The sequence below is a fragment of the Tursiops truncatus genome, chromosome 1, assembly GCF_011762595.2.
Source record: "Tursiops truncatus isolate mTurTru1 chromosome 1, mTurTru1.mat.Y, whole genome shotgun sequence".
Lineage (NCBI taxonomy): Eukaryota > Metazoa > Chordata > Mammalia > Artiodactyla > Delphinidae > Tursiops > Tursiops truncatus.
In genome coordinates, this window is record NC_047034.1 from 78,107,554 (window position 1) to 78,129,257 (window position 21,704).

The 21,704-nt window shown below is 38.1% G+C and overlaps 1 protein-coding gene across 38 annotated transcripts in view; it reads right to left on the reverse strand.

The window, feature by feature from the left end:
• The window catches only part of PDE4DIP (phosphodiesterase 4D interacting protein), a 223,861-nt gene that overhangs the window by 65,289 nt on the left and 136,868 nt on the right, over nt 1-21,704 (reverse strand). For all 38 annotated transcript variants that reach the window (XM_073808764.1, XM_073808762.1, XM_073808796.1 and 35 more), the window contains 14 exons: nt 18,252-18,383; nt 17,410-17,529; nt 17,077-17,169; nt 16,729-16,941; nt 15,680-15,838; nt 14,702-14,815; nt 14,375-14,512; nt 13,482-13,661; nt 12,377-12,571; nt 9,808-9,975; nt 9,555-9,636; nt 5,894-5,985; nt 1,555-1,671; nt 1,024-1,161 (listed from right to left, as the gene is read on the reverse strand). In XM_073808764.1, the coding sequence (XP_073664865.1) occupies nt 1,024-1,161; nt 1,555-1,671; nt 5,894-5,985; nt 9,555-9,636; nt 9,808-9,975; nt 12,377-12,571; nt 13,482-13,661; nt 14,375-14,512; nt 14,702-14,815; nt 15,680-15,838; nt 16,729-16,941; nt 17,077-17,169; nt 17,410-17,529; nt 18,252-18,383 (1,941 nt within the window). The remainder of the gene's footprint in view (nt 1-1,023; nt 1,162-1,554; nt 1,672-5,893; nt 5,986-9,554; nt 9,637-9,807; nt 9,976-12,376; nt 12,572-13,481; nt 13,662-14,374; nt 14,513-14,701; nt 14,816-15,679; nt 15,839-16,728; nt 16,942-17,076; nt 17,170-17,409; nt 17,530-18,251; nt 18,384-21,704) is intronic.

Genomic DNA, 21,704 nt, shown 5'->3' on the forward strand with positions numbered 1-21,704 from the left:
CTATCGGGGGCTTCCCTGGTGGGTGCAGTGGTTAAGAATCCGCCTGCCAATGGAGGGGACACGGGTTCAAGCCCTGGTCCAGGAAGATCCCACTTGCCGCGGAGCAACTAAGCCCGTGAGCCACAACTACTGAGCCTGCGCTCTAGAACCCGTGGGCCACAACTACTGAGCCCACGTGCCACAACTACTGAAGCCCGCACGCCCAGAGCCCGTGCTCCGTGACAAGAGAAACCACCACAATGAGAAGCCTGCACGCCACAACAAAGAGTAGCCCTCGCTCGCCACAACTAGGGAAAGCCCGTGCGCAGCAATGAAGACCCAACGCAGCCAAAAATAAATAAAATAAAATAAATTAATTAAAAAAAAAAACCTCTATCAGGCAGAATTCAAATATGGGAGTAAGAAGAAGAAAGAGGAGAGCAAAGCCAGAAGGACAGGCAAGAGGCCAAGAAGAAGGAGTGGGAGAGAAAGCAAGGAAGGGCAAGAGGGAAACATACAACAGGACTTACTAGTACTCTTCATTCATTCATTAAACATTTATTGGGCACCTTCTATGTGCCAGACTCTGTTCTAAGGAGAAGCTTACTATCTAGTGGGGGGAAAAGACATTCATGAGTCACAGACACATGTCATTGTGAGCTACAGTAAGTGCAAAGATGAGCTACGATAGTGCATAACCGCAGAGATCTATTTAAGTGAACTGGTAGAGTTTAAAAGCTAGCTTGGAATGAGATGAGTAGTTAGTGAGAGAGATGATAGTGGAGACAGGGAGGAGTACAGGCAAACAGGTCATTTTAAGAAGCTTGGCATTAAAGAGAGGTCACATATGGGGCAGCAGTTACAAAGGAACTACACGTATGAGAAAACAGCATCTGTGGCTGCTACTGACCAAGGCAGGGAACTTTAGAGCACAGATTTTCTATGAAATTCCATCAACAGACACCTTCATAAGTAATTGAGATTGACGGCTTGTTCATTGTTTATCTCACAGTAAAAAATAAGGTTTGTAATTCAATAACTTACTTGTTGTCTTCGGTTTCCGGAAGTTTCCTGACCCTGTGATTCTACTGAAGCAACTTTTTCCCGAAGAAGTAAGACTTCTTGGGTCAGGCGTTCCATAGCTGGTATGTCTTCAGGATCAACCAGCTGCATTTGCAGGTCCTAAAAGTCAAAAACAAGTATAGTAATAAAAATATTGGGTTGCCCAAAAAGTTTGGGTTTTTCCATAAGATCTTATGGAAAAACCCAAACGAACTTTTTGGCCAACCCCATAAGTCATAAAAACACTATTCAGCACAGGAACAAAGTAACAAATCTCTTGAAATAGTCTGCTATACTTTAAGTGGGATATTAATAAGCCGTATGACGGTAACAATAGCTTCTTTATGAAATCTTAGCAACTCTGACATAAACCAGAGAGAATATGTCAATATCAAGAGGCTCAAACTAACAGTGCATAAGAAGACTCAATGTATCCAAGTGTTGTCTGAAGATGCCCTACAGGTATTCTGAGCTGTAATCATTTCCAATAGTCTTTAAAAAGCTTTGAGAGACCTTTATGAGGTCTTCTTTAATCTGTATTGTCCTGGTCAGGGACTCCATATCAGCGGCCTGCACCTGCAGCTCTTCCTCCTGCACAGCCATCATGGACTGCAGGGCGGAGAGTTCCATCTGTGGAGAAAGAAATCCTGAAGTCAGTGGGTAGAGGAAACAATACGTGTCACAATTTCATTTCAACGTTGAAGCAAATGCTTTTCCATATCTTATCAGCCAGTAGTGCAAATAGAAACTAGAACGTGAATAGTGCGCTACTGGATCAGATCAATAAACTGCACTGTGCAGTACTAAAAGGTGTTTCATGGGAAGTTGTAATGTGGTTTTAATGATATCCTCCATCTTTGTTATTAGCACTACAAAACATACCAAATTTGTTTAATTAATGAGTTTATTATACTACTTTAAAAAATGGGTTACCATTAGCAGATGCAAGAATAGATGTTTTTCTTTACATAAGTATTTCAGCTAAAAGATTAAAAAAAGACAGAATATCTCCATTTTTGCAAGCCTTAATGAAGTAATAGAGGCATTGATCATCAATATCACAAGAGATCACCAAACATTACACACCTCCTAATGGAAGAACACACCACCACCTATGAAGAAGTCCTACCAAAAGTTAACACTGTAGGCCCTAAACGTTTAATGTTGTATCTTTCATCTCTCCTCACCAGAAAATGACAGCCAAATATTCGATTATGACAAATTTCACTAAAAATCATGATAATTTCCACAGCTGCTAACATTTACTAGGTGCTTATTACTGTGTTCCAGGCCTTATAAAAAATACTTTGTATATATTTAATCCTTTTAACAAACCTAATGACTTGGCTTCTGCCCACTTTTTCAACCTCAGTGTGAACCATTTTCTACCTCATTCATGGTTTTCTAGGCACACTGGACTTTTTCTGTTCTAGGAATGCCAGACTTTCTCTTGACTCAGAGCCTTTGCACCTACTATTCCCTCTGCTTGAAATATCTTCCTGAGTTGCCTCCTTCTCATCCTCGAGTCCCAGCTTACACGGCATCTGCTCAGAGAAGCATTCTCTAGCATTCTATCTCCAACGGTCCCATACATGTTACTTTCTATTATTTCCCTCATATCGCTTATGACTATCTGTAATTGTATTATTTGTTGTCTGAATCTCCCCAGTAGGAATTAATTACATAGGGTCAGAGACTTTGTTGATTTTGTTCCCTATTCATCCCCACCACTTGCCCTGGCTTAGAGAAGGTGCCGATATAGCTGATGAATGAAAGAATGAGTGAATCCTCCCAACAACCCTACAGAATAACTACTCTTCTACTCCTCAATTTACAGATGAGGTGACTGAGGCTGAGAGAAATTAAGGAACTTGTTCAAAAGCCAGTAAGTGGTAGATCCAGAATGTAAACTCAAGGAAGTAGAGTCAAAGCCACCAGACTATGTCCTATATGCTTCATGGTAATGGCAAGTTATTTGTAAGTAAACATTTCAAGGAAATATTTTGAGATAATTTTTTTAAAGTAGTTGTGACAAGTGAAGATGGATGACACACAGCTAGTTTAAGGTGTAATCAAGCTTCCTAAAGGAAGCAGCACCTTTTTCCTTAAGTAATATAAAACGTAAGTTATAAGCAACAAAAATTTTACTTGTGTATCTTCTTTTTTTTTCTTTAATAAATTTACTTATTTATTTTATTTTTGGCTGCATTGGGTCTTCAGTGCTGCGTGCGCACTTTCTCTAGTTGTGGTGAGCAGGGGCTACTCTTCACTGAGGTGCGCAGGCTTCTCATTGTGGTGGTTTCTCATGCTGCAGAGCATGGGCTCTAGGTGCGCAGGCTTCAGTAGTTGTGGCATGAGGGCTCAGTAGTTGGGCTCGTGCGCTCTAGAGCACAGGCTCAGTAGTTGTGGCACACGGACTTAGTTGCTCTGCGGCATGTGGGATCTTCCTGGACCAGGGCTTGAACCCGTGTCCCCTGCATTGGCAGATGGATTCTTAACCACTGCGCCACCAGGGAAGTCCTACTTGTGTATCTTCTAACTCCATCAATGCTTATAGAATCACTGTGTGGGCTTATGATGGTTTATAACTATACAAGGGTATTTGATGATTCTGGGCTACTGCAGCAGATTAGGAGGAAATGCTTCTCCTCATATTTCCTTCCTTGTTGAAGGAGCTCAGTTACTGTAACTCCTGACCTCTCTCCACCCCTTTACTCACTCAACCCTGGGCAGGCAAAGGGACTTAACAGTAGACTGGGGAAGAATAAACCAAGCAAGCTTGACCTAGTTCCACCTTTCCTCTTCTTGGGAGACAGCTGCCTGTAGGAAGCCACTGCTTCTCCAAAGGCAAGCTCTTCCCCACCATGCAGAATGGTCTGCTGAGGCCCAGCGTTGCCTGTCTGGGCAGATAAGTCTACCTAATTCTGGGGATTGGCCAGCAGGCCCACTTGGTTCTTGCATTAAATTCTCTATGTAAACCTTTATCAGTAATACAGTTGATAAAGTACCAAACTACCTGCCACTATTTTATTTCATTTCTCATTTTGTTCAGATCTTGGGTATGGAAAAGGGGGTGCTCTTAATTATTAGGCTCTCTTCAGAGACCTCTGCCATTTTATATCGAGGTAGTTGCACCATTGAAGAAACATGAAAACATGAAGAAAAAACATTATTGCAGCAAGCTAAAGGTCTGCGGTCAGATAGACATGGGTCTTACATCTTGGCATAATCTCCCGAACAAGGCAATTTAAACTGAGCTTCAGATTCTTCAACTGTAAAATGGGAATAATATCTACTTTTCAGGGTTATATGAGAATAGAGAAAATGTATTAAAGTGCATGGCATATAGCAGGCAATCAGTGAATGGTAACTATTATTACCACCAATACTATTATCTCAGGGGGGTAGGGGGAATGTTGAAAAATCTGGGAAAATCTATATGGCTTTGGTAAATACCTAATATTAGAGGAAATATGATAATGAAAATACATAGCATTGAATTGAGAAGTTGTAGTTGATTAAGAACATACAGACGTAAGCAATAGAGCTAAATATAACTCACTCAAAACACCGAGTTTTTTCTTATAAATATTTTTCTTCAAAATATTCATTTATAGTAATTATAATTTTATGATCCTGAAAACAGGACAAAACCAAAAGTAACATTACTCTTAATTGAGTATATGTGAGAAAAATAGGAACAGCATGTGGAAACTAAATTATCTGACATGATAGTGGCTAGGGCAGAACCAAGAAAAAGGAGGGGAACTAGGGGATTTTTTAAACTAGTATTTTTTAAATGCCACACAATTTCACATCCTCAAAACTCGATTCATATAACTCCATAAGGAGAAATATGGTAATGAAAAGAGAAATTAGAGGTACAATAAGATAATTTCATCACAAATATGAATGCAGGTTTTATATTATAGATGTAACTATGACAAAGAGGTAGAACAAAACTGAGGAGCTATACAGACTAGCCAGGTAAACTTAATTTAGGAACCCATGACACTGACCGATCTAAAATAGAGGTCATAGTAACATAAAGGCTTTCAGTTTTAGTCTATAACTCTATACTGTGGACCTAATGCTTCTTCTACATCATAGTACAAACAACTAGCTGTATAGGGAAGAAGAAGTGGAAGGGATCCTGTAAGGCTGAGAGGCCTCTTCTAAGAAAATTGATGAAACCTCTATTGCTAGAAATAGAACATATGAATGGGAAAAATTATCTGCTCCAGGAAATGACTTCTTAGGAAGTGTTCTGAGTCACAAAAGACTTGAGTTTAAATCTTAGCTTTAGCATTTTATAGCCATATAACTCTTCCCTACCTCCAGGTTTTAAAACAGTGTTTCAGCTTCTTCATCTATAAAATAGGGCCAATATGACTTACTTAGCAGAGCTGTAAGTATTAGTGCTAATTTAAGTATCCAGTACAGTGCACTGCATATAGCAAGTACACAATAAAAGTGGGTCCTTCTCAAATTTCTCCTGTTTCATGTTTCTAAAACTAATTTCATGGCTCTAATGTCATAATTCTAAGCAGCAATTATGTAGCACTTCATTTTTTCACAAGTCCTTTGTAATTATTTTATTCCAGTTAGCAATGGGCAGAGAAAGCTGTGTTTTTTCAGCACTTAAAAAGTTTTAATGATCCTCATTATAAATAACAAGAGCATCTTGGTGAGAAATGTGTATATAAAGGGATTTCTATTTTTCTCCAGAAAGCAAAAGGGCTCAACCTGCATTTGGACCCAGATATTATACTTGGAGAATTTTACTCTTTTAAATATGAAGTATTTTGAAAAAAACAGGAATTAAGAAATTAGGCTTAACAAGAAAACTCACCCGACTTTCTCTTTCTTTTTTAGCCATGAGCTCAAGTTCCTCTTTGGCATTACTCAGTTCTTTTTCCAGCCCTGCAACTGTATCCAAGTCTCCTAAAAATGAATACATAATGCTAGTTATAATCAGTATCAACATAATGTGATCTTTGCTGCCTTGTTTCTAAGGAATTTAAGATACAACCCAACAACAACAAAACACATATGCACAGGTTGTTCTTTGCAGCATTATTTGTGATAGCAAAATACTGCAATCAACCTACAAGCCTATAAAAGAATGAATAAAGCATAGTATATCCACACAGTGAAATACTATATATAGCCGTAAAAAAGAATGAGGAATATCTTTAATGAACTTATATGGAGTGATATCCAAGATATTAAGTACAACAAGCTGAGCACAGAAGAATACATCTAGTGAAGTATGTTTTATATTAGGAAAACGGGAAATAAGAACATACACATACACATCACATATACACATAGAATTGATCTGCTTATTTTTGCAAAAAGAAACACAGGAAGGGTACCTCAGAAATGAAACTGGTTGTCTTCAGGGGATGAGTAAAAATAGGAGAGAAAGGACAGGGAAGTAGATGGGACTTCGGAGTACACTTTTCTATATTTTTGAGCTTTGAAGCACGTTAATGTTTTATTATTAACGTGTAAAGTTAGTTCCACAATGAGGAAGCAAAAGCCAAACACTGAATACTAACATAAATAAATGAAACTAAATAGCAAATTGATAAGATAACCACCCAGAAGATAATAAAAAAAATTAATCCAAATAATTTTTGCACTCAGTATTCTAACTGTACACCCTTGGTGGGAAATATTCTAAGGATAAAAAGAATTATAAAGAAATTTTAAACATTATTTAATAGATTTAGTGTTGATAGTGGTATTCATGTAGCCATTCTGAAACTATTTTTGTGTACTGTGCAAATGTATAAATATAGTGATGTTACAGGTAACCAGGTTTCTCAATGTTGGGAGAAGGCAGATACAAATACAAAATAACGGAAAGAAAGAACTTGTATTGTTTAACTGGAATTAGAGGAATCAGTATCAAATGGAGATATATATGTGTGTGTGTGTGTGTGTGTGTGTGTGCGTGTGTGTGTGCGCACGTGTGCGTGTGTGTATGTATATACACATACATATATATGTGTATGTGTATATACACACACATGCACACGCACGCACACACACACACACACACATGCTCACACATATACATATAAACATCCTTAGCTCTGTTCACTTAAAAGGGCCTAGAAGCAAATGACATACCTGCAGCTATGAACCTATCTTATATCCAGATACTAGTATATAAATGCCATTACCCACTAAAAGGAACCAGAGAGCTCCTTGAAGTAATGGATAATTTCAGGGCGGAGGTAGGCAAAGTAAAAGAAAATCACAGAACACCTTATTGTGCCAGAAAGTATGGAAGTGCTCAAAAACAGATGGGGAACTACTGAAAGGACAGAGGAACAGCTTGAAGGGGCTCCAATTGGCCAAATCCGGGATAATTTGGTTATCAAATGGAATAATGACAGAAATGGATAATACAATGATTTTTTTTAAAAAAGGAACCCATTACTCCATACTGATATAAACAAACGGAGTAGGAAGAATAGGGAAAGGGCATCTCTTCTTTATAAAAGAATACACACTACTAAACAAAGAAGGAATTTTAGAAATAGAAAATCTTTTTTAAACTACCAAATAGTGAGTTCCAACAAGCTCAAAGGATGCTAAAACCACTGGGTGAATGACTGTGGGAAAGCAGAACTACCAACATCTCAAGGCATTTGCTGGCAGATCATTTATTAATTACAAGGGGAAAATGAGCCTTCAGAGTGGAGACATCTGGCAGATACAACCTTAACCAAACAACTAAACTTAATATCACCGAGCATAACACAAACTGATACCATGTGCTCCTGATGTGATGCACTGAGAAAGACATCATCCATGTAGTATTCTTGCCAAAGATGTTTAACTTGAATCTAACCATGAGGAAACAATCAGAGCCAAATTGAGGGCCATTAGCTGGCCCAGAGTTTTAAAAAATGCCAATGTCAGAGAACAGACTTGTGGTTGCTGGGGGGTGGGGGGGTGGGGGGAAGGGTTGGATTGGGAGGCTGGGGTTAGCAGATGCAAACTATTATATATAGAAGGGATAAACAACAAGGTCCCACTGTACAGCACAGGGAACTATATTCAATATCCTGTAATAACCCATAATGTAAAAGAATATGGTAAAGAATATATACATATATATAAAAAACTGAATCAATTTGCTGTACATCAGAAATTAACACAACATTGTAAATCAACTATACTTCAATTGACAAAGAAAGCCCATGTCAAAAAACACAAAAAAGCCTAGAAAACTGTTCTAGATTAAAAGAGACTAAAGAACCATGACAAGTAGGTGCAATGCATGATCCCTGAGGGAAGAGAACAACCAGCTATCAAGAATATTATTGGGACAATGGGAACTCTGAATATAGACTGTACATTAGATACTAGGACTGTATTAAAGCTAAATTTCCTGAGCGTGATAATTATATTGTAGTTATGGAAGAGAATGCCCTTGTTCTTAGGAAGTACATAATGAAGTATTTAGGGATAAAGTGTCAATGATTTCTGTAATTTTTAAATGGTTCAGAAAAAAAATTATATCTGTGTGTGCGTGCATGCAAGAAATAATGCAAAAGTAGCAAAATGTTAACAATTGGTGAATCTCAATAAAACCGTATATGGGTATTCATTGTACTATTTTTGCCACTTTTCTATAGGCTTGAAATTTGCAAAATAAAAAATTGGGGAAAGATGCTTTTAAAAAAAGGTAACTACGGGGTAAATTAAACAAATCCAGCATCCTTTACTCTTTAACTAGCATAAAGTTTCTCACTAAAAAATGACTACTTGCACAACTTATCTATGAATTCCATAATACCCTACACTATAACACAAAGTTTATGCATTCTTAAAATCATTAAAAAAAATCGTAAGTTAATTCTCCAAGTCCACATTTCTTATCATAGCACTAGAATCACCAAGTCACTAACCATGGTGAGCCCCTATTTTTGGAACTCACTGGATAATAGTTTCTTTGATGCTTCCCTAGATCCCAAACTTTTGGTCTGTGAAAGTCAGAGACTTTAAGGCACCCATTTGAGTTTTGCTCAGTTGTTTTTAGGGAGTTCAAAGCCTATAACCATCCCTTGGATGGAGGGGAGCTTGGCACTGCCTACCCCTCCCAACACTGTCATGTGGGTTATGTCAATTTACAGTGAGCAGCCTCAGCCTGCTTAAGGTACCCAGGAGACAGCGTCAGCCCTGTGGTCCTGCCGTGCAGGTTTGGAAACCCTGCCTCCTGCCTTCCTGAATCCCTGCAAAGCTAACTGAAAAAGAGAATTAGGATGCAGTTTCTCTGAGTCAAATCGTGTGGCCAGAGCAATACTTTTAATTCAAAGTAAGGCAAGGGCAGTTCTCCCTAGAAGACACATGTCTTCAGCCTTTCGGTGGAATCCAAACTTATTTTTTCCATTATGGTAGGAAGAGAAAGAGAGTCTTGGCCAAACCTATTAACAGAGAGTTACAGGAAGGAAAGACAGAGGTTCCTGAGTGAAATGAAATTTGATACTTACCTAACGCAGACCTGGGTATGCTAGTATCCCCTTTGTCAGTCAGTGAGGTGCTATCATCTCTGGAGGGTATAGGCACTGAACCCTAAAAATTGGAAGAGTCGGGGGATTTAGGAAGATACAGGAACCATGATCACAATGACAAGGACTTGGAACATTCTTGCACAACTTGATATTAAAATTATCATACTTATGCCTCAGATATAAAAAGAAAATGCAGTTGGCATAAACATCTATACAAGTCTATGGTTCTTACTTGATCAGTCTGCTCTGCAAGATGGGGACTGACAGAGGTAACTTCAGCTGGTTGGTTAGAGATGAGTGCCTGGGACGTCATGAAATCTTTCCCTCCTAAATACTGGCGCAGGGCCTGTAATTCTGAATTTCTTTCCATTAGGGCCTGTACCATCTTTTCTGCAGCAGCCTAGTAAGGAAAACACACATAACATTAGAGAGATATTCTAATAAAAAAAAATTTGTGTTCTGATGTCATTGTTAAAAGCCAACCATTTAAGAAAAGCCAGTGGGGCCCTAAGAAATAGTTTCCTTGCTTTTATTTTATAGGAAAAACCATAGTCAATGAGCGGAAAGAAAGTCTCTCATAGGCACAATATTGGAAAAACGGAATATAACACATCTGTCACAGATAAAATAATCTAAACTTGTTCTGCTAGAACTATCAGGCTAAGGTATTAAGATTCTGGTTTGAATTGGGTAACATATGTCTTTCTTTACTCATGTGCCTTTGGCCTGAATGGTCTTTGCCCAAACATTTGTTTGGTACACTCCCTTAAGGTCTTTGCCAAATGTCAACTTTATCAGATTGGCCTAGTCTGCGTTTCCTATCTAAAACAGCAATCTCATCTCTACTCCTAATTCTCCCGTCATGCTAAATTCTTTTTACAATGCACTTACCGGTAATCAATATATCTATTTATTGTCTCTCTCTCTCTCCCCAGCCCCCCGCCCTGCCCCAACTGGATGTAAGTTTTCTGAGGGCTAGTACTATGTTTTGTTCAGTGCTGAATCCCAAGCACCCAGAACAATGTCTGGCACATAGTAGGCACTCAATTCACAGGTACTCGAGACCTATTTATTGAATGAATCAATTACACAGAAACATTTTTATCAGACCACATGATCAGGAGAATCTGAACCTCAGAATCACCAAACCCAGTTTATTTCATTTCAAATCCCACAGTTTTCTAAGACACATGATGGTACAATAAGGAAAAAATTTAGAACAAACAAATGCTACCAAGGTCTGCATTTAATCAGAAAATCTAGAAATAATAAACTAAGACTAAAAGAGGGTATAAGATGATGAATATATTAGCTATATTATAGCATCGACTGTCTCTGGGAGAATTACTACTATTTTAAATAAGAAGCTGAGCTCTTGTCATAACTTCTAAGGGAAATAAAAGAATAACCTTCCAGTTTTAGTATGTAAAATTCAGACTCTTCAGGGATTTGGACATAACCATCTTAGAGGTAACAGTACATTATTAATTTGCCCTAATAAAAATCTCTGTGAAATTATGAGAAGAAACAGAGTGAATAATACACAAGACATCTTGTGCCCTATATATGATCTATCTGGCTTGGTACTCTTTTTCTAGCAGTGCTGCTTTTAGCACTGCTCCTCCAAGTGTGGCTCATGGACCAGCGGCATCACCATCACCTGGAAGCTTATAAGAAATGCAAATTCTTGAGGCTACGCTTTTAAAAAGCTATTCAAGGGATTTTTCTGCATATAAAATTCGAGAAGCAGATTTAGAAGAATACAATCATTACACTTTTTCTTGCGTTGAAAATCTTTTGTGATCTCAGGCATCTCCTAGATTCCATTATTTTACTACCAGCAGTATATTAAGTGTTATAAGGCTAATTCTTTCAAATTACAAAGGGGTGAAAAAGAAAACTCAAAGACTTGTTAGCCTCTTGCCAAAGACTTAAATAATTCACAATGATCTTGTTAGGTCTATTCCAGAAGCAATTTCTGCAGCACATGGCAGCATGTATCTAACAAAATGTGTATTTACTGCAGTGGGCCTAAGAATTGGATGAGTGGAATATAACCATCCCATAATATAAGGAAGCATTAGAGAATATTATTGTCAAATAACATAGGCAAATGATAAGAATCTAGTTCCCTCTGAGAACTGACTAGGGAGAATTCGGAGTGACTGGTCCCTGAAATGCAGCACAAGTCAACTATACCAGACTTTCTCTAGCCTTTAGGAGAAAGATACGTGAAAAGGAGGGTAAGTTAAGAATTTACTTTTGAAATATTTGTGTACCATTATTTTGAAATTACTATATGCCGTATTACTATGAGATTGTTTATTCTCATCATGGCCTTTGAAAAAACACAAACTTTTTTTTCTCTCTTAAAATAACTCAGATTTTACATGAATTAAGAGGAAATATGGAAAGTATAAGTTTTCCCATACCCTGGCTAGAAACAAAATATCACTCAAGTCTTGATCAGTTAGAATCAAAATCAAAACACTCCAGAACCCTATATTCCTTTCTGTCAAAATTATCAGAACATTAAGGAAAAGAAAATGTACATAATGAATTTAATGAGTGGGGACATGTATTATTTAGGTACCCTCCAAATGCAAAGTGTTCTAGAAATATTTCATACTCTGATGACTGACGTAAAACTGTAGTCTAGTTAATAGGCTGAAGGAGAAGAACTAACAGAATGGACTGTAAAATGACGTAAATTTTACACTTTATAAAGTTCTAATGCTTCCTATAGTGCAGACTATAAACGCACTAAGTGGTACTCTTCTGGACTGGGCGTTAGTCCTTACTTGGCTCTCCTGCTCCCTGCTGCTCATGGACTGAAGCAGGCCCTGAATCTCCATTTCATATTCCACCACTTGTTTGTTTCGATCACTTAGAAGGTCCTGCAGCATCCTTTCCTTTCGCTGTAGACGCTGGCACAGCTCCTCAGCTATCTCACTCTGTCCTGGTCCAAGTTTGCAGAGCAATGTTGCACTAAGATCCTAATACAGGAGAGACAGTGTAAGTTTTGGAGGAAAGAATTCCATCTACTGTATATCAAAGGGCTTAAAAGAATCTATCATAGAAGAGAGAGCAAGTATGATGTTTTATTCATTTTTGTTCCCGCAGATCCAGCATAGGCCTGGCACATAAAAGACTGTCAATACATGCTCAGTGAATGAACACTAACAATACAGAAAAAAATACTTAGAATGGCAACTTACATATTGTTTTCTAAAATAAGTCCTTGCCCTATAATGCTCTGGGCACATAATAACGTTAGGTGCGGATAAATGGGCACTCGGTTCATTTATCTCATTTATCTACTCCCGTTTGACTTTATAGGGGGAACACGAAATGATCAGCTGAAAAAAATAACAAGCACTGTATTTATTAGCATGGTGATGAAGCTGCTAGTTCTACACTGGAGGTAATACATGGGGGTTAAAACTGTGGAGCCAGATCGCCTGGGGTGCACACTGGCTCTGCCACTTATTAGCTATGTCACTTTGGACAAGTTGCTTCACTTCAGAAGTCTGTTTCCTTGTCTGCCAAAGAGGAATAATAGTATGTACCTCACAGATTTGCGAGGATTCAATGAATTGACGTCCATTAAGCTCTTAAGAAAGTGCATGACGCAGCATGAGCACCATAACAAAGGTTAGCTATTGTACTGTAGGTACATTTTCTAGATCTCATTAATTCTCACATAACTTCTTTGAGAAAGATAATTGTCCCCTTGAGTTTATAGGTATAGGAAAAAGAAGTCCCAGTGAAAGCCAGTGACCTGCCCAGAGACAGGATGGAATTAAAGACTTGGGTCGCCGGCCTCTCAGACCTCAAGAGTCCTAATGCAAGACTGAGATTATGTCATCACTAAACCAGCTGCCCTTAAGTTAACTAAATTCTTGCCTCCACTTCTTTGTTCCTGTCATGCAGAGATGTCTGTAGCTGCTGAATGATACTTTCTTGCTCCTTCTGCCAATGGCTAAATTTCGTTTCCATTTCTTCTTTCAGCCATTGGAGGTTTTGACAGCTGGCAGACAACTGTTCCACTTCCAGGCCTTTGGCCCTCAGGAGACTCTCCATACACTACAGTCACAAAGAAAGCAGCCACTAAGTCAAAGGGCCACCCCACACTCCTCAGCATAAACAGGAAACCTGATCCACCTTTACATTATCTCCTAAGTTATCTATCAATTTCTTTTGCAAAAGGAAAAAACGTAGTATCTAATCTAACAATGCCATACTAGTCTATTTGTTGCTTTTAGAAACTCTCATCTAGTCTGTAGAGAGATAAGTATAATGTATGTGTTAAATGAAGTACTTTGGAGGAAGTGAAGAACTTCAAGAAGTGTCAGATGGTTAGATATTTAAGCTCTAAAATAAATATACAAAAATAGCCCAGAGTAAATATTAATAAGAGAAACAAGTGTTCTGATTGTGGCTGTACACAGACATGTACATAATATTAATGAGAAAAATACAATATAATAGCTGCATCTGAGCAACATTTATATAAAAGTATATAAATATTAGCAAGGATTAGAACTAAATTAGAACTATGTATAAAAATCCATATTCACTGCCCTCTCCCACAAAGTTCACAGTAGAAGTGCTAAAACTTCTCACTCCCTTATGTATAACGACAGAACTAATGACTGCTACTTTTGTTTGCTTTTGTATATATATATTTTTAATAAAGCAAATATCCTGGTTTTCAGAAAATGATGGAAGGGGTGATATTTCAGGTTTAGAATCCAAGTGGGAGAGGGATACCAAGTCGTGACAGATTTTGCTCTTACCTGCATGGTAGCTTCATTGGAGGAGAGGATACCACGCAATCTCTCTAAGTCATGATCTCGCTCTCTCACGGCAAGACAAAGTTGACGCAGTTCTTTTTCTTTTTCTTCTAGACTGGAGAACTTTTCGTCTATAGCCCGCTGCAAGCAAAGTCAGCATCCCAAAGCTCCACAAGAGTCACTATTCTGATCACTCTTATTCAATAAGATTCCAAATATAAAGGAATGGAAAACCAACTCCCAAAAGCAGCAAATTAAGTAAATACATTTCTGAAGTCCCCCTGTGGATGAAATAATCCACAGCATCATAAGCAAAAGTATGGTACATACCTCTAGAGCAACATCTCTATCTTGTATTCTTTGCCGAAGCTTCTCAAGCAACATTTCATTTGCTTCAAGGGTTTTGTCCGAGTTATTTCGATACTGCAGGAGCTCCCGAAATTCCTAATGAGACCAAAAAATATTTTCCTTTATTCATTTATTCAGTATTAACTGAATTTCCACACTTTGTCAAGGAATTTGTTAGTGATTCGGGATAAAAAACAAAATGTGATCACTCTCAAGGGGAACACAGTTTAGCAGAGATGACAGACATACAGAATGTCGACTATTCTGCATCACATATACGCAGGTGTATACATATACGCATGCAGCAAGCTACTAGGGGAACATGGGCTGCATTGCCTAACTCTGCCTGAAGGTGTCACTGAAGTTCTCACAAAAGAGGTTACATTTGCTCTGAGTCTTAAAGGACTAGGAGTTTCCCAAGAGGCTGTGGGGTATCTCTATCAGAGAAAAAAACTGGCACAACATATGTATACCATGAAAAAATCATATGCTCAGCGAAATATAAGGGATCCGGTGTGACTAAAGCTTAGAGTAGGTGGTAGAACTGATCAGTCTCTTCTTTGGTGCTCCATTTTTTCCTATAACTTTCATTTTATCGTCTATATAACTCTGGAACTTTCTGTACAGAGGTCTTCAGTGGGAGCAGTGGACATATCTTCTCTTCATTTTCCTCATACCTAGCCTAGTATCTAACTCACAGAGGTGCTTAATAACTATTTGCTGAATATTTATTGCTTAACTGTTTCAGGTCTGTATTTCTTGTTTCCTACACTTGCTGGTTAGCATCTTGGTTGACAGATTGTACTTTCTATTTCTTCTGAATCCTCCTGATTCCCACCTCTTAATGTTCTACATGTAGCAGGTACTCAACACAGGTGGACTAATGTTTTGAGATGATGTGAACATCAATTCCCGAGCTCTAGGAACCCAGTTGTACTTGAAATCATTCTGTGGACTCACCTGAAGCAGCTGCTCTTTGTGACTCAGACTGTGGTTGAGCTGCTGGATGTGTTGCTCTTGGGTGCGAATCTCATTGTATTTTTCAGCCTCCAGGGTATGAAGCTGTTGGCCCTTACTCTGCAATTCTCCTTGTAGCTGCTGCAAGGCTTTTCGCAATTCCTGAATTAAACAGATTCCCTTTTCAAACAATCTAAAATTTTCACATGGTCATTAGATATGGAGGCCTTAAAACTTTCAAAGCACAGAGAACAAAAAATAAAGTAGCAAAAAGTGCCATTCTTAAAATTACTCTAGAGATACTACTACACATGAGTCAGATATGATGTGGGAAATCATGGGAACCGTGGATGGGCGTAGGATGTAAATTTGATATTACAGTTCAGTACTTATGTTTGGCTTAAAAATGATACATCTATATAAGTACTAAGTGAGACTCTGTTCTACCATAAACCTGGATCCTTTACTTTACAGTAAGCTCAAGGATACAACATTCCTACCTATCCTTTTAAATCTTAAAAAAAAAAAAAAAAAGATGGCATTTGCTCTAAGCGAACAAGAAACCATTTAAGAATTATGTGTTTTAATTTTAAAAAACATACATGACTAATTGTGCACGCCATTCCTCTGACTTGGTTGTTCTTCCCACTTTTCTGTCTCGCTGACTCTTACCCACCCTTCAAGAATAATCTCACATATCTCCTCCTTTGTGAAGCTTTCCTGATTCCCTTCCCCGGTCCCTTGTATATATTCCTACAGGACCCCTATATGCCTCTTCTACAGTATTTACCACATTGAAATACTGTTTACGTGACTGTCTTTCATACGATATTACAAGTAACTTAAGAGGAATAGAGCCTGTGATATTCACCCTTGTATTTCCAGAACATAGCCCCAATACCTGGCACATGGTATAAGGGCAACAAATGTTGAGCTGAATTACTTAGATTAAGTAAGTGACTCAAGGGTTCAACACAAGCTATCCTTATAAAAAGTTACTATCAGGGCAAAGTCTGCATTTACACAGTGCCACAAAATGATTAATGATTTACTTGGTTATGTTTCCAAGAAGCCTCTTTCTGCTGTTCTCTCTCCTGTGCTGCAGCCTCTACAAATTGCACACATCGTCTGGCATCAGCCAGCTGCCGTTCTTTTTGTCGTACCACCCTCTGGAGCTTCTGTATTTCAAGCTGGCTGCAGAATAAAGCGCTCTGAAGGTCAAGCAGAGCCACCTGTTGCTGAGCTGGGGAAGTACCCTCTGAGTTCTGAAAGGAGAGTGAGAATCATCATCACAAGGAGGGCAAGCACTGAGCAGCTGACAAGAACAACAAGATCAACACTGTGGCTGCGAGTGGCACATGCTCAAGTGATGCCTCCTGTCCCAGGTGACCCTCACATACATGAAGTTGTCCAAGCTGACTTTGGTGCAGCATTTCTCGAAGCTTTACCATTGTGTCGTTTTGACCTTCGATCACCTGGTACAACTCCTCGGTCTGAAAACAAAGACAGGGAGTACCAAAAATGTTAGCGAGCTAAATATAAATTCCGTTATCTCGCCTGTACAGATTTTAGAAGCAGGACTGTTCCAAAATTCCAATTTAGATGACACTACAGTTTCTCTAGGCTAAGATCTGTTAGTCTGACAATATCCAATTCAACAAATTATAGAATACTTGTCTACTTTGATGGGAAAAATTGTTTCCTCATGGGTCCTTGACTGCCAAACATTTTACCTCATTTTCCCTGCTCTTCAGAGTTTCCTTGAGGTTTTGAATTGTACCATCTTGCTTCTGAGACGACTCCTGGGCGGACTTTAGTTCACAGCTCATTTCATTCAGTTTTTCTTGAAGAATCTGAATTCAGCAAAGAAAAACAGTTTGGTAGGTCAATGATTTCTTTTAACCTCAAATGCAACCATGAAGTCCTTCCTCAAATCTAGGTTTAAAGGATTTCTTAGGGAATATTACCTTATTAATTTTTCCCCACATAGCATAACCATTGAAGTCCTAAGTCAATCAGCAAGAGAAAGTAGCAGGACATGTGAAATACTTCTTTTAATACTCAATTGCTTCAATTCTCATGCACTGTGCTTTCTCTATGACGGCAGCCATACTGGGGGTACTGGTCCACATGAGTCACTGTGGACCTTTTACACGAAGACCAAGGAGCTTCTGCTATCTACTACAGGACAGGACACAAGGGTACACAAAGCCAGGAGCACAGCATCCCAAATTGTGGGAATTTTCTTCTAAGCAGATGTTAAAACCCATGGGCTCTACAGGGGTAAGAAGTTAAACCAAGATCAAAAGCATGAACCTCTTGTCTCAGTGCCTTATACAGTTGAAAACTGCACTCATGTTTTATTATCAGACCTAAAAGGCACCAGAAATTCTGATCTGTGCAGAACAGGCTAAAATCTTGATGAGAGATACAGGAAAGAACTACACTTTTAAGAACATATTCCACAGAGCACCAGGCATACACAGTACCCATCTCCCAGGTCCTACTCGGAGAGGTTAACGCAGACCCAGCTAGAGCCAGTCACGTTCTCAAAAAACCCTGTGATCTCCGATACCTTGTTGGTGGCCTCTGTTTGCTGGATTTTTTCCTGGAGTTCTGTCAAATGGGAATCAGATACAGCCTGCTGAGTTGTACCGGTCTCACCTGAATTCAGCTTTGGTTGTCTGAGTAACTCTTCGGTCGTGGGCTAGGAAGAAGCAGTGAGACGATTAAGTTAAGCGTAGCCAACAATAAAGTTTATCTTCAAATGTCTTTGGCATCTTTTGCCAGAGACTTAGAAAACCAGCCTTGCTGAATGGCTTATCAGTAATTCCTGAAGTCAGTCCTGTTCCACATTCTGAGTACTGATTCACTTCCTCTCTAGCTCCCCTCCCCACCTTTCTCTTTCTCTATTCAGTTAAAGCAAGTAATTCAGAGATTAAAAAGAAGAGAGGATTTTTTTAAATGCTTATGATGACCAAATATTTGCTTTATCCTATTTTCAATCAGGGAATTCAAAAGGTCAAACTCACACCATCCCTAAGGGAGAAAAAGTTATAGTTCAACTATCTTTCTTACAACATGCCTATTCACATTGTTGGAAAAATGGGTAGATTTCAAATATGGACCATATATTAGATAATAGTATTTAATCAATACTAAATTTCCTAACTTTGGTAATTGTACTGTAGTTATGTAAGAGATGTCCTTGTCTTTAGGAAATACATGCTTATTGAGCGTAAAGATGCATAATATCTGCAACTAATTCTCAAATAACTCAGGAATAAAAAAATGTGTCTATAAACAGTGAGAGTGATAAAGCAAACGTAGCAACATATAGCAACTGGTGAATCTGTGAGTTCTTTGTACTTCTCTTATGACTTCTCTAACTTTGAAATTATTTCAAAATAAAAAGTAACAAAAATTAAAATAAATTTTAAAATCCATAGGGTCTGGGAAGGAGGTATGTTTTATAGGAATATCGATTCACCCAAAAGATTCAGGTGAAAAAAAATCTATTTATATTTGGGATGATCAGACTAAGATAAACTTACTGAACTGTACCTAATATTCATTATGAGCTAAGATACAAGAATAAAACTTTAGCAATTCACTATGGCATTAAATTCCATCTCTTCTCTCCCTGCCTATCCCCCCTCCCTTTCTCCTGCACTCCCATTAGGGAAAATACAAATCCATTAGGAAGAGAAAAAAGGCAGCTATATTCATTTTTTCTTTACCTCACATGTTTAAGCTCTGATTACCACCTTCTAGGCAGTGGGGTTTCAGCTTACCTTAAACCCCTTCCTGACAGCAACTGACTGGAAGTATAAAGATTTCAGAAGAAAAATCTTTTCTATTCTTCCAGGGCTGTTCATCATTTTTTAAAACATCTATGAAGTACCCCCTAATATGCAAAGCACTGTGGGATTTGGAGTGGGGAGCTAAATGATAAAAGAACAAGGAAATACACTAAATATAAGCTAGTGACAAGCCCTATGCTATAAAATAGGAAAGCATGACAAAGTTGTTAAGTTACTTTAAAGTGGTTGATGAGTGGAAGGTCTCTATCAGGCAGCGTTTAAATTAAGATCTACATGACAAAGAACCAGCTCTGCAAAATAAGAATAATCTTATTGAGAAGAATAATCCAGGCAGAGGATCAACTAACGGAAAAGACCTCGGGTAGATATGCCCCTGGGAAAGAGAAAAGCCTACGTGGTTAGAGGAGCACTTTCCAAGAGAAATATAATATGAGCCACATATGTAATTTAAAATTTTCTAGTATCTTCATTGACTAAAGTAAAAATAAATAGGTAAACTTAATTTTAATAAAACATTTTCTTTGACCCAATATATTATACCTAAAATATTATCATAAGCATGTATTCAATATAGAAATTATCAAGATACTTTACATTCTTTCCATAATAAGTCTTTAAAATTAAGGTTATACTTCACACTCACAGCATATCTCATTTCGGACTAGCCACATTTCAAGTGCTCAGTAGGCACACAGGGCTAGTGGCGGCCTTTCTGGAAAGCACAGGGCTAGAGCATACTGGGCAAAGTGGATGGTAATACACGATGAGGTGGAAAGGCAGGGAGGGGCCAGATCTGGTGTACAGAACCTACATCGGAGGTAATGAAGCTGGATTTCATTCTCATTGAAATGAGAATGGACTGCAGGGTTTTTAACGGAAAAGTAATCAATCATATTTAAATTTTAAATAGCTGCTCTGTGATGAATAGATTGTTGGGAGCACCAATAGGAATGGGAAGACCAGCTAGGAGGCTGCTGCAGGGGAGAGATAATAGTGGCTTGGATTATAGTGGTAGTAATGGAGGGAGAGAGAAATGGATAGATTTGGATATGTTTTGAAGGTAGAGTCAACAGGACTGGATGGTGAGACAGGGAGAAAGAGAAAAGTAGCAAGGATAATGACTCCTAGAAAAAATTGAGATATTTGTTGTTGTGGGTATAACAGGGAGCCTTGCACTGAAGCGATGTGAATTATGTCACACCATGGGAGAGGTAACTATTTTAATAGATATTTACAACAATTCTGACTGATAAATAATTTTATCATTTATTTAACGATAAAACATTCTCTACCAAACTTGCCTTCTTACTTCCTCGGTGTAAAACAAATTTCCAACAACATCTATTACAAGATATTTTTCAAATTTAAACTGTAACAAGCAGAATTAAATAGCTTCAAGTTTTAAATGGTCATATTTAATCACTTTAAACCAAAGAATCTTAGAGCTGTAAAGGACACTTTATAAATTAGCCATCTGGTCCAATCCTATCTTACATTTGAGGAAATGGAGACTTAGATAAGTAATTTGTCCAAAGTTACACTGGAAATCAGGAAAAGGATCCAATTAAACCAAATGCAGTTAAGTTGGTAACTTCCTTTTCATCTTTATAAACCCATTGCCTACCATAATGCCTGGAATATTGTACGGACCAAAAGTTTTTGTTTAATAAAGTAAACAGAACAATAAAAACAAAAGCAAATTAACAAAAATAGGCCTGTCTCCTAATTCCCAGACCATTGCTCTAATCTCTCAGTGGTTCTCTTAGAAAAAGACCAGATAAATAGATAAAAAGGTAGATGTTTAATTTACGCATTTCACCATCAACTTTAAATCCAAAGGATGCCACAGAAGAGTACATAATGAGTCTGGATCTCATCTGAACCCATCCTGGCACGAATCATCACAGGAAACCCCTAATTTGGTAAATGTAATGTATTGACCTAAAGGCTAGAAGATGTTTGTTTCTTCTTTATTCATAATATTTTATTATTTTAAATCTCAGGAAAAAAAATTTCCTTTCAGATAAGTCTGCCAAAAGAGTACCTAGCAAAGTCCCACTGAGTAAACAGCTCATAATGAATCTTGTGAAATATCAAGTACATAAACCAACCACTCCTATGAAGATTTTGTAGAGCCTGAAATCAGTAATACTTGATTTGGTTGAATCAGTGTTAATCTCCATGCTATCAGTTACTAAAATCAT